General features: G+C 35.5%; 1 protein-coding gene across 4 annotated transcripts in view; it reads left to right on the plus strand.

The window, feature by feature from the left end:
- The window catches only part of ATP13A3 (ATPase 13A3), a 92,812-nt gene that overhangs the window by 30,374 nt on the left and 48,499 nt on the right, over positions 1 to 13,939 (plus strand). For 3 of the 4 annotated variants that reach the window (XM_059391261.1, XM_059391264.1, XM_059391262.1), the window contains exons 7-15: positions 861 to 941; positions 2,077 to 2,146; positions 3,602 to 3,736; positions 4,427 to 4,499; positions 7,196 to 7,327; positions 8,380 to 8,559; positions 8,703 to 8,860; positions 9,585 to 9,773; positions 11,481 to 11,542. In XM_059391261.1, the coding sequence (XP_059247244.1) occupies positions 861 to 941; positions 2,077 to 2,146; positions 3,602 to 3,736; positions 4,427 to 4,499; positions 7,196 to 7,327; positions 8,380 to 8,559; positions 8,703 to 8,860; positions 9,585 to 9,773; positions 11,481 to 11,542 (1,080 nt within the window). The remainder of the gene's footprint in view (positions 1 to 860; positions 942 to 2,076; positions 2,147 to 3,601; positions 3,737 to 4,426; positions 4,500 to 7,195; positions 7,328 to 8,379; positions 8,560 to 8,702; positions 8,861 to 9,584; positions 9,774 to 11,480; positions 11,543 to 13,939) is intronic. The other variant, XM_059391263.1, reaches the window with a different exon arrangement.

Genomic DNA, 13,939 nt, shown 5'->3' on the forward strand with positions numbered 1-13,939 from the left:
AAGACTTGGAGCTGATCTTTGCTGCTTTTGAGAAGTTACCAGCTAAAGTTGAAAAAAAATTTCAAACCTATTTGCCATGTGGTATTTGCCAACTGTAGAAACTTGCAGAATTTAAACTTTTCCCAAGGATAGCTGTTAATTATGGAGCTTAGTTTTTCTACCTGAAAAAAGTAGAAAAGGATTGGAGTTAAGTGATGTACAAAACTCTCCTTAGAGTGCTGTGACCAGTATCTTAGTTAAAATAAGCATAATTAAGACATTTTTGGGGAAAAGTAGATCTGTTGGTTGAATCCAGTTAGAACTGTTAACAGATTTTAGGCAATGCCTGTGACTTATATAAATTTTGTACTTCTCTTCTAGGTTTGTATTAAAACAGGGACAGATTTGGATTGATGCTTTTATTGAAAGAAAAATCATTGAATAGGATTTTTTAGCGTGAAGCTTAAAAAATTGAAGAGAGAAAATTACATAGATAAAAAGTAAAAAAAGATTTTACTTTGGAATTCTCACGTTAGTCATACTTTACCTTTAGTTTTATTAGTTTAATTATTAGCTCCTATAGCTTTGGTACAACCTTAAAGGATAATAATAATATTACATAAACTTGAGTATTTAGAGCCATTTTATCGTGTGATAGATACATTGGATAACTTAGAATTTGGCACATTTGAGAATTAGAACTTTCATTATTGTTTATCTTAGGAATTTGAGATTTAAAAATTCTCATTATCTCAGTTTTTGTTAAGGGTTTCTATTTGTAAGGAGGTCACACTTTAAAATCAGGAATATAGAAAAATGAGGCATTAAGACATTTGGATATTTTAAACTTTGTTTAAAGTAAAAACTTTGGATTTATTTAGGGGACTGGATGAAGGTGTTTCTTGTACGTCAATTTATGAAAAGCATAGTGCAGGACTGACAAAGGGGATGCATGCCTACAGGTAATTTTTATCCAACTAAAGTTAGACCTGTTATCAAAGTTCCTAAATAAAGTAGTATATGTAGTCCATCCTTTTACCGTATAGTTGTACATATTAACAGGTATTTATAGAGATAGTAGTTGACAGCTTATATTTTATTTGGGTAAGACTGTCTGTTTAAGAATTATGAAAATGTTGAAGCTGGAATTTTGAAGTTGATATCCCTGAAAATATACCATATTTCATCAATTCTAAGCTGCACATTTTTCCACATTTTAACCTAATTTAAAGGAGGGATGTATCATGTTGGGTGGAGTGTTATCCTTGAGAGCATTTTTGTCTTGATGGCATGTAAACTAATGAGTATGTCTTATAATTGATGGCATCTTAGATTTTCTGAATTGTATTGGAAATTGTAAGCATGCTAAAAATTTACCACAATGAATATTTTAAAGTGGGATGCATAGTCTTTTTAAATCATGTTATTCTTTGCTACAGTATAAAAATATACCGGCATATTGTATATTTTGAGGATAATTATCATTTTCAAATTGAATTGGCAGGTTTTTATACTCCTGGTATTTTTCAGTGGGTTAGGATATTAAAAATTTAATTCATTCAGACTTATTCAGAATTACTCATTACTCTTTCATATGGAAAGTACTACTAGGAGTTTAAGTTGGAAGGATTTAATAAAGTTTTGAAAACTTTTTAAAGTCAAATGTATAGTTTTTGAAATAAATATTTTTAGTATAATATTCTCATTAGAAAAATAGTACAGGACCCCTCAAATATATTTTAGTCTCTTGCAAAAATTAATCGCAATTCAAAATTTTGATTCCTGCTGTGTTCAAGGATGAAAAAGAAAGCGTTTGCAGACATGGTTATTATAGACTAGTGGGAAAGATACTCGTCACACAGAGATAATGAGGCAGAATGAAACAACAGTATAGTTACCCAGTATTCACTACTTTGCTTTAAATACTGTAGGTAGAGAATTGAATTGTGGAAGACAAGTATGTAGAAACATGAATGTTTAAGTTCCATATTTAAGAGCAATCTGTGGTTTGAACCTTACCTAATGAAATGCCATCCCTAAGTTCTACTGTTATTATATAATATAATGTAACACTATTATTATCTTTTCCCGTTATAGAAAATTGCTTTATGGAGTAAATGAAATTACTGTGAAAGTGCCTTCTGTTTTTAAGCTTCTAATTAAGGAGGTAAGATGACATTTGTGATCAGAGGGTTGTCAATTTGGAAAGAGCCATGATTTTTAAGTAATATAATATTCTTGGTTTTATCTTAGTTTCCCCCTCACTCTTTTTTTTAAACTTGAAATGTAAAAGTAGTAACTGTGGTAGAGAAATAATTTGGGGGCATAAATTACCTTTTTATTAGTTACCTTATTTTTTGTTTTGCTCTGTTTGCCTGTACAATTTTGTTTTTTACTCTCAGTATGTTGTACATGTAAATCTTATCTTATATGTATGTATGCAGCTGACTTATCATGTTTATTTTTCATGTGGTGTTTTGTAGTGCATTTTTGGGAACTAGGCATTGTGCCATAGGTTTAGAATACAAAACATGACCTGATGATTGACATTGATGAACTTGTACTTTATCCTGGGAGGGAAACGAGTCAGTAGTTATTGCAGTGAGAGCTCAGTGAGGTGCCATTGAAGGGCTGCGAATAAAGTTACATGGGTAAAGGAAGGAGGTATAGGATTTTGCTTGGCAGAGTTAGGCTCTCTAGTCTTCCTTTCGATTTTTGGCTAAAGATCAAGAGTTGGGTGAATACCTTCAGTAGATGTTACAGATTGTTTTCCCTCAGTTCCTGAGAGTGGCCATATAATGTTGTTGTACAACATAGCAGATTGTAGTGATTAGGAATTAGAAAGTCTGGTTTGTAATATAATCCCATCAGTAACTAGCTTTGACCATCAGAAAACCTTTCTGCTGCTCCTTTATAAAATTGGCCGAAGTCCTTTAAACTTAACCTTGTTTAATTTTGAAGTAAAATGGGACTATGTATGTGAAAGTGCTTTGAAAAGTGTATAGGCATCAATTTTAAGACATTTGGGGGAAGTTATTAATAAAATTGATAGGATACTGTTAAATTTGGCTAAACAAAGTCTATTGCCAGGATTCCCTTATCTCTTTTTTCTCATTTAGGTTTTAATCCTTATTTCCTTAGAGAATGCAAAGCAGTGTAACTTATTATCTCATATTTGTCTTCCTGTAGACTCCAGTGAACCTTTGACTTATAGGAAAATTGGTATTTGGAGTTCATAATAAGTAAACATTTGTTCAATTTAATTAAGAATTTTATATCCTTTAGTAGCCTGGTAATTATTGGAAGCAAATGTACTTTATTGCTGAAGCAGAATGAAGAATAGCTAAATACACACATGTTAACTATTTCTAGCTTAGTCTTTATTGGGTTTGGTATGTATCTAAATGGATACAAATAATTTAAATTAAGCTTGTTTAGCCAAGTCCTAGTAGGTTAGTGGAAAAAAAGTACTTTGCTAACATCTTGCCCTACTCTTTCAGTAGTACATTTTGCCGTAGGGCACTACAGAGCTTATCCTCTAAATATCTTGTTGTTTATTTCTTAATGAAAAGGTGGAACATCTGTTTGGTTATAAGTTTGACTTAAAAATCTTGTTTTTTAGGTTCTCAACCCATTTTACATTTTCCAGCTGTTCAGTGTTATACTGTGGAGCACTGATGAATACTATTATTATGCTCTAGCCATTGTGATTATGTCTATAGTGTCAATTGTAAGCTCTCTGTATTCCATTAGAAAGGTAAGTCCAATTTATTATGGCTTTCACAACTGTGTATTTTTGTAACATGTAAAGTTGTAGAACAGTACTTCGTACAAAGTATTACTCAGTATAGTTATTCTTTTAATTATATGAGTATGTATTTATGTATTTCTTCCCTTTCTTTCTTTCTTTCTTTTCTTTTTTTTTTTTTTTTTTTTAAGGTTTTATTTATTTATTTGACAGAGATCACTAGTAGACAGAGAGAGACGGAGAAGCAGGCTCTCTGCTCAGCAGAGAACCCAATGCGGGACTTGATTCCGGGACTCCGGGATCATGACCCGAGCCGAAGGCAGAGGCTTTAACCCACTGAGCCACCCAGGCGCCCCAGCCCTCTCTTTCTGAGGTGGGGGGAGGTGGATGCTTTTTAGAGTTAAACTACCACTTGACTGCTTAGAGGCCATAGGGATCTATAGGTACTTACAACAGACTGGAATGCTGGAGGGCTTATTCTGTTGTTTGCAGGACTATCTCATTAAAGTGCATCTTTTTTTTTTGTCTTGAGCTCATCATTCAGTAATCTTTGAATCTTTTAGTCTTGACATTTTTAATGGCAGAGTAATATGTATTTGCCATATTAACTTACCTTATTTTATGGCACCCTTGCTTTTTAATATATATTGAAGAGTGGATTTATGTTAGCTAGTTTTTACATTTTTTCCCCTTTTTCAGCAATATATTATGTTGCACGACATGGTGGCGGCTCACAGTACTGTGAGAGTTTCAGTTTGCAGAGTGAATGAAGGTAAGTACTTAAGGTAATTTTTGGAAAAATAAACCAAATAGGATACCCATTGAGCACTAATAACTAAAGCAAGACTAATATATTATACATATACATATACATTCTTTTTTTTTTTTTTGGTAAGATTTTATTTGAGAGAGATTGTGTGTGCGTGCGTGTGTGCCTGCATGTGTGCGTGCACGAGTGCAGGGAGGGGCTGAAGAAAAGGGAAAGAGACTTGCTGAGTGGGCAGCTCCATGCGGGGCAGGATCCTAGGATCCTGAGATAACGACTGGAGCCAAAGTCAGACAAAAATTCAAACACTTAACTCTGAGCCACCCAGCACCCCTGAGCCTCTATACGTTCATTTTTTAAGAAGTAAAAAAAGTGTTTGGATTTGTGTTGCTCTCTGAGGGTGTATCAGATTCATTCCTGTAAAATGGCATTTTTCTTTTTCTTACTGTGTGACAGGTACTGAGATGTAATCGAGATGTAATCAGTGATCACTGAGATGCAGTGATTACAAGATGGACACTGCTTGTTGTCATTGAATGCCAGTCTAGTTGAAAAGGCATAGTAACAAAGTGTGACAGACGTCATAATTAGAGGTCGGGGAATTTAGATACTAGAGCTTGCTTACTGTAGGTGTCAGAGACGGCTTCTTGGAGAAAGTATCTTTAAGTGGTTGAATTAGTCAATAAGAGGTAGGTGAGGGGGCTGGTGAGAGAGGGAGAGAAGAGGGTTTTAAGTGCCCAGTCTTCTGGAAGTGGGAGGGAGCTTGGTCACTGTAATAACTGAAAGAAATTCAGCGTGCCAGGTGCAGCAGCTGGATGATGGACAGCCATCTAAGGCATGTTAAGGAATTTGAGCTCATTTCAAAAGGCAGTGGAAAGCCAGTGAAGGGTTTTTAAGCAGAGGAGTGATTTGATGTTTTCCTTTTTGCAAAAATCATTCTGTCTGTTGTGTTCAGATGGGTTTAGAGGAGAGTAATGTTGAAGGCATGAAATGGGTCAAGGTGAAGGTTGTGGAGATGGAGAAAAATGAGGTGGGACTGAAAGACCCCTAAATGTGGGCATTGAACTGGATTTAATAATTCATTGGATGTGAGGTAATAGAGGTAATAGAGCAGTGTCAGTGTCGGATGGACATCAGTGTCATTTCACTAAAAGAGGAACACTGGAGGAGAAGCAGTATTGTAGGAAAGGATAATGTTTTGGACACATTAGTTGGTCTGGTGTGATATTGAAGTGTTAAAGGACATAAAGGAGAGACAACACAGCAGCATGGGCCTTGGAAGCACTGGCCATTTTGATTGATTGAGAATACCAAATCAGTCTCCATTCTCTTGGCTCAGTACACTACGTCCAAGCACAAACACAGCTTGGCCTGGTAGGTGCTTCCTTCCCTGTGCTTCCTGGTTACTTGCTGCTTTTTTAGTTGGGAGTATCTCTCTTTGTTGGTGCTTGCTCGTCCTCTTACTGCTTTGCTGCTGCTGAAGGCACTGGCGATGCCAGGACTTTGCAATCAACTCGTGTTTTCCTTACCCCTCTGTAAAGGCGAACGAGTCATTGGTATTTTGTTTCCTGATATACCTGAGAGGTGTAGACTTTCACAAGTGGCATTAAAGTTTTAAAAAAAGTCATGTTTATTTAAAAATGAAAAGTATGATGCCTAGTATGTGCTTTTACTATCATTAGAATTCTTTAGACGTTGTTTCCTCATAGTTTAGTTGAAGGGAAAGAAAGGCAAAGAGTTTTTGCCCAAAGACTAACATCACAAATAATAGTTTTCTCTTTACATACAAACGAGCAGAACTCCTTCCTGAGGATGGTATTAAGCCTAAGGGAGGGAAAGAATGAGAGAAAGAGTCTAAATGTAAGACAGTCTTAAAGAAAAACCTCCTTTTACTTGGGAAGCTGTTCTTAAAAAGTGTTTGGCTAAATTGAATATAATACAGATTTCCGAGGAAATGAACTAGATAAAATAATGCAGTGTTATAAATTTATTTAAAATAGACCTAAAATATTAGGACTATTTAGGAATATTGAGAAGGTATTGGAATGTTATAAGCTATAAATAGTGGCAGTGAGAAAAAGGTGTTTAAAAAATTGCTGTTAAAAAGAAAATACACTGGGGTGCCTGGGTGGCTCAGTTGGTTAAGCATCTGCCTTTGGCTCAGATCACGATCTTGGGGTCCTGAGATCGTGCCCTATGTTGGGCTCCCTACTCAATAAGGAGCCTGCTTCTCCCTTTCCCTGTCCCCCTCCCCCCATCACTCATGCTCTCTTTCTCAAATAAAATTTTTTAAAAATACACTAAAATTGTCAATGCTTTCTGTTGTTTCCAAGGAGTTTTAGAAATCTAAGCTTATTTACCTATTGGGATCTCATAGTTGGACTCTGTTTTCTAAGACGGCTGTTGTACTGAGTATTGCTGTCCAGCTGCCTGTTTGGTCAGAGGGGACTTGGCATCACCTGTGTGCAGTTGGCATCCTGTCAGGGGACAAACTGTCTGACATACTTAAATACCATGCTTTGTTACCCTAAGGCATAATAATCTTGTTTTATTTTCGTGTATTGAGATTGTCCTATTTAACTTCATTATATTTTTAACTTAGCATTGAGGTCAGTTGACCTTCAGGCAGATCTTTTATTTACTCTGTTTTTATTTCAAGTTAAAGAATATTCATATTTCTCTTTTTCTTTCTTTAAATCCAGAAATAGAAGAGATCTTCTCTACAGACCTTGTGCCAGGAGATGTTATGGTCATTCCATTGAATGGGACAGTCATGCCTTGTGATGCAGTTCTTATTAATGGTACTTGCATTGTAAATGAAAGCATGTTAACAGGTAAACTAAATGAGCAAAAATCAGATCAGTTGTTTATAATGATAAGATTTAAGTAGTTTCTGATTAAACTATTTAAAAACTATTTTGTATCTATAACTAAAACTGTATTATTTATATTTACTCATGAATGTGAAGATTTTTTTTATTTTGAAGAGAGCAAATTCTGCGTTATACTCAGTTGTGGTACTAAATCATTATGCTGGTTGGTGTTAGAAATATGTCCTTTGCTTGCAGAGAGTGTCAGCATATTTACTTCCCTATTTGATGTGTAGAAAGTGGGAATAAAGATTTTATGTTTTCCTTAAACTGGGAAAGTAGACTTTGAAATGACTTCTGTTTGGAAATTCATAATCTGAAGGTAGAATTTGATACCTTTTTATGTTTTCTTTATTTTTTGTCAGAGTCAATCTGGAAAGAAGTGATTGCTATGTTTTAAAATTGTTAAGAGTTTTCTCTTAAAACACAATCAACAAATATCCCCACATACTTGTCACCTTTGAAACAAGAAATGTGAATGCTACAGAGAAATTTAATGTTGAAAAGAATTTGGCAATTTGTTGTTGAGAGAATTACCATACTACGTATTTTCTCTACTCCCTTTCCTAGATGCCTTTTATCTTCTCTCTCTCTCTCTCTCTCTCTCTGTGTGTGTGTGTGTGTGTGTGTGTGAGATGGGGGGTAGGAGTAGGTCTTCACATCTGGGTGTGCTTGAGGCTGTAGCGTGCTTCTCAGGTCAGTTTTGGGGGATCAGTGAACAGATGCTAGGGCCGTGGCAGCTGCCTGGTCTTTTTATCTGAAACTTGACAAAATCATTTCCAGATTATTACTTTGACTCACAGCTCACTTTCAGGAATTATTGTGAGAGATAAGACTTGATATTTTTGGTTAAGGAAATTGGTAGACAGAAAGCTAATTGAGTAAGTTTTGTTATCCTCATATGAGAACTCCTAGTAACTATTGAAATAGTATAATAACATTTAGGTTATTTTACAATTGAAGATTTGTGCATTTGGTACTGATTTCTGTGCTTTATAATTTTTTTTTTTTTAAAGGAGAGAGTGTTCCAGTGACAAAGACTAATTTGCCAAATCCTTCAGTGGACATAAAAGGAATGGGAGATGAATTCTATAGTCCAGAAATACATAAACGACACACTTTGTTTTGTGGGACTACTGTAATTCAAACTCGTTTCTACACTGGAGAACTTGTCAAAGCTGTAGTAGTTAGAACAGGTAGAAAACATGACATCTCTTCTTACATGGTTTAATGTATTTGATGCCTACTGAATGTTTAAAAAGAGCTTCTGTTTGGGGAGATAATTCTCATTTTCTTATAAAAATATACTAATTTTCTTCTTTAATTTTTTTTTTTAAAGGTTTTAGTACTTCCAAAGGACAACTTGTTCGTTCTATATTATATCCCAAACCAACCGATTTTAAACTCTACAGAGATGCCTACTTGTTTCTGCTGTGTCTTGTGGCAGTGGCTGGTATTGGATTTATCTACACTATCATCAATAGCATTTTAAATGAGGTATGTAAACGGTAAACTTTAAATAGGGTTTGATTCTTAATGATTGCATGTGGCTGCTGAAGGTTTGAAATGTGGCTAATGAGAATAAAGAACTGTACTTTTGATTTAATTTAAATTAACCAAATGAAACTAGTAGCTGTTATTTTGGAATGTGCGGATATAGAACGTTTTCATCATAGCAGGAAGTTCTTTGGGACAGTTGTGGTTTAGGTGGTCTTTTTCTTGTTCTCTTGTGACTTTTTAGAGAGGGATGGGTGATCACATACTCACCAAAGGGTTATTTTTTTCTCTCTCTCTTTTTAACTTCTGGGATATACAGCATTAAAGTTATTTGCGATTACTTAATTGAAGGTACTTCTAAGAGACCTCGTCAAATTTCCCTTTTCCATTCCCTTTAGAGACAGGCATAGTACGATGCTGTTATTAAGAGTCTTTGTCTGATAGATGTGTATTGAACTTTGAAGTTTGTAGTGTGTGACGCCTGTAGAGCTCTTAAAATGAAAACTTTCCTTAAAAATAGCTTTCATTCCACAGCCCATTGACAATTCACTGAGCTTCCTATTTTACAGCCTCTAAAGGGAAGAGGAATTGTAAATGGTTGATGAATGTAACTCTATACACCTTTATATGTAAAATTGAAAATGGTTTATGGATTCTTCACATTAGATTAGTAAATATTTGATATGGGGGGAGGTCCTGACATTGATTTTTGTGTTAATTGTAGGTAGAAATTGGGGTAATAATTATCGAGTCTCTGGATATCATTACCATTACTGTGCCACCTGCGCTTCCTGCTGCAATGACAGCTGGCATTGTGTATGCCCAAAGAAGACTGAAAAAAATTGGTATTTTCTGTATCAGTCCCCAAAGGATAAATATTTGTGGACAGCTGAATCTTGTTTGCTTTGACAAGGTTGGTTCAGTTTCATAATCATTCTCAAAGGTTGCTTTCATGGCTTTAAAATACTTAGATTAAGGTTTTCTGTATGTATTCTCTATCAACCAATTTATACTGATTGTTTAATGTTCTCCTAATAGTCCTCTTTTTCAACTTTCTTAGCACATGAATGATTTTTGTATATTTCTTCTCACTGCTTTTTTTTTCTTTATCAATTTTAAATATTTTGAATATTGCTTATTTGCCAAAATCTACAATTATCTAGTCATTCATATGCAGAATTATGCCATATAGTAGTAGTAAAAATTACATGATCTTTTGTTTTTAACAGAGTAAGCTCCACACAGATACATTTACTGGAATCTTATTGGTGTTATGTATATATGTTAAGTTAAAGTTTGCTCTGATATTTTATTGAATATGTTTCAAAATTATGAAGGTCACTGATCTTATGTGAAAGTGGCAAATTACGTACCTGTATGAAATATTCCTTGCCTCTTAATAAAGAATTTTTTTTCCTCTGCTGAAATTAGTTTTCTTAAAAGTTTTATTTTGAGAATTAAATATTAACCAAGAAACCTCCCATCAAGCTCTTCTTGGTAACTGATACGATAGGTATATGATTTTTTGCATGTTCACTGTTGAAGGGAAAAAATGTGAGACATTTGTTTTTTAAAAAAATAAAATCCTGGAGCACCTGGTTGGCTCAGTTGGCTGAGTGTGCGACTCTTTGATCTCCGGGTTTGAGTTCGAGCCCCATGTTGGGCATACAGATTATTCAAAAAAAAAAAAAATCATATCCTATGACTGCATTTCATATTTATCTGTTCGAAAAATTTCACTTATGCCTTTTTGGGCAACATTACTATTAAAATTTTTAAATGGTCAACAGAAGTGGAGAAGATACAAGTATAAAAAGCCTTTATTTATCCATTGCCCAGCTTTAACAGTTAATCAGCATTTTGTCAGTCTTACTTCATCTGTACTCGCATTTTGAAGGTGGTACCATCAGACATTCTTTCACCAGTATACTTCAGTTTTATCTCTAGAAGATATTGCCCCCCCAAAATTTATTGTAATACCATTATATTACTCCACTTAACAAAATTAATAATTCTTGGTTTATCTAATATTCAGTTCTCATTCAGATTTCCTTGTCTTTCACAAAAAGTACCTCAAATTTTACAATTTGTCTTTTCTATCAGAATCCAAATAATGATTGCATTGATTATAATTAATCTGTAACAGTTGCTTTTCTTGCCCCTTGACCTAAATCATCTTATTAAAGAAACCAGGTCGTTTACATTCTGGATTTAGCCAGTTGCTTCCTCTTGGTGTCATTTAACTTGTTCTCTTCCCTTTTTGGCTCCCTCTGTCCTCCTGTCTCCTTCCTGTGTAGGCCTTTATTGAATGATAGGTTTATTGGTACATTGTTCTGTTTTTTTTTTTTTTTTGTAATACAAGCATATGAACGTATGGTTCAACACCTGTGCTCCCCCACCTGTCCAGAGGAACAGTACTATAAGGAATGTTCTGCACATTTCCCCTAACTTTAGTTATTTCCTGGAAGTTAATCTTTATAACATATAGAGATCTTACTAGTTTCCTTCGTTGACAACTATATTCTATTTTACTATGTATATGTAGCGTAACTTTTTGTGGTTTCTGTTCTTGGAGGAATTACTCATAATTTGTACATGTGTGCTTTTTTTCTTTTTAAAGACTGGAACTCTTACTGAAGATGGTTTAGATCTTTGGGGGATTCAACGAGTGGAAAATACACGGTAAATATTAGCTAGATTTGATCATTTATTAGTTACTTCTTAATAAGTATCTTAAATATGAAATGTTCAAACGAAGTAATATGACAGCTGTGTACCCAGTACAAAGATTAAACAGTTAAGGGTGCCTGGGTGGCTCAGTCGGTTAAGCCTCTGCCTTCGGCCAGGGCATGATATCAGGGTCCTGGGATCAAGTCCTGCATCAGGCACTCTGCTCCTACCCATGCGCTGCCTTCCCCTCCCCCCGGTCAGATAACATAGATAGATCTCTCTCTGTCAAATAAATAAATAAAATCTTAAAAAAAAAAAAAGATTAAAAGTTAACATTTTGTCATATTGGCTTCAGATCTCTTTCAAAAAGATATAAAATATTATAGATATTGCAAAAGTTTTAATCTATTCCTGCAATCATTCTGAAGTTGTGTTCTCTTACTATCTTTGCATTTTTTATATTTTCTCTACATTCCCATCTGTCTCTAAACAAGACCTGTCTGTTAATAAACATACATGACTGATATACTGTACATCTTTTCACTTTCTTTGCCTCTTTAACACTGTTTTCAAGGTTTGTCCAGGTTGGTATGTATAGATATAATTTATTAATCTTAACTATTGTTTAATATTCCATGATAGGAATGAACCATAGTATCTATTCTACGATGGGGCAGTTTCATTGTTTTCTCCCTTTCCCCTTTCACAGCTAGTGAGTGCTGCAATTGCAGTTCTTCTATACAACTCCTGGTGAGCATGTGGTTGAGTTTCAGTAAACTAGCTTCATAAAGATATGGGTGCTGGGTGATAGGGCACCTGCATGGCTTCACGTTTAGTAGAGACTGCCTAGTTACTCCCTAAGTGATGCTGCTCACACTCTCTCCCTTCATACATGTAAGATCCTATTGCTCCAGTCCTTGGCGAACTTGGTATTGTCAGACTTCTCATTATTGCCACATGGATAGATTCAAAATGGTCTTTCATTGTGGCTCCTTGCAGTTTCCTCAGTACTTAATAAGCCAATCTTATTTTCACCTTTTTGGAAGGATGGTCTTTTAGCATTTTTCCATGTATTGTCAGTTTGTATCTTGGCACAGTTTTTCTGCTGTGTTCCTAGTCTTATATCTTATTTATTAGAAGTCCTTTGCATTTTTGGGTGGTAGTCTTTTTCAGTACTATGCATTGCAAAAATATTCCAACAGTCTTTCTGGTCTTTTTACTTCTGTTTTTGTAGTCTTTTGATGGCTTAGTTGTTTTATATCACTTCTCCCCCTCAGAAGTCTGTGGGATTTAGGTTTAGGGTTGAGGAGAATATTGTTTGGTTTATGTAATTTGAGAGTTGTTATATCTTCTTGATTAGTAGTGTGTCACATTGTGACATTGTGACCTTATTTCTCCCTAATGCGTTCTGCCTTAATTCCATTTCATTTTAAATTTCTGCAGTTATACATCCCGGCCTTCTTTGGTCTGAGGTTTGCCCAGTGTGTCGTCTTTTTTTTTTTTTTAAAGATTTTATTTATTTATTTGTCAGAGAGAGAGAGGGAGAGAGAGCGAGTACAGGCGGACAGAATGGTAGGCAGAGGGAGAAGCAGGCTCCCTGCTGAGCAAGGAGCCCGATGCGGGACTCGATCCCAGGACGCTGGGATCATGACCTGAGCCGAAGGCAGCTGCTTAACCAACTGAGCCACCCAGGCGTCCCAAGTGTGTCGTCTTTTCCATCGCTTTGCTTTTTAATCTTCCTGTGCTGTTGTGTTCCCATTTGTAATTTCAGATATATTGGGACTTATTTCTGTAATTCCTCGCCCCAGTTCAAACACACATTTTCTCAAATTTCTCTTTCATATTTGCGTACATTTTCTCAGAATTTATACATTTTAATCTTTTACTGCTTGTCCTTAAACTATTAATGGTTGTCTTTAGTATCTTAAGTTCTTGGGTGTCTTTATTGGGTTTCTCTAACCCCCAGGAAACCCACGGACTATAGAGTACTTTTTTGATTATTCCCCTCCCTTATTTATATGTATTTGTTGCACAGTATTTTATGATTAGGACTTGGGTTTTATACTCTGCACGCTGAGATTTCCCTCAGTTCAGGACTGTCTTTGCCATCCACTGCTGCTTCAGTCCTGCTCCCCTGGACTGCATTGTCCTCTTCTGCAGCTGCATTTATTGGTGATGCTTTCGTTTTCACTTCTGAAGGATGGCGTAGCTGCGTAGCTTTCCAGGGTGTCAGCGGTTCTTCAAGCACTTTGATGGTGTGATTCCATTTCTCCCGACTCCTTTTCTTTTTTTTTTTTTTTAAAGATTTTATTTATTGGGGCGCCTGGGTGGCTCAGTGGGTTAAGCCGCTGCCTTCGGCTCGGGTCATGATCTCAGGGTCCTGGGATCGAGTCCCGCATCGGGCTCTCT

Source organism: Mustela nigripes, chromosome 2 (genome assembly GCF_022355385.1).
Source record: "Mustela nigripes isolate SB6536 chromosome 2, MUSNIG.SB6536, whole genome shotgun sequence".
NCBI lineage: Eukaryota > Metazoa > Chordata > Mammalia > Carnivora > Mustelidae > Mustela > Mustela nigripes.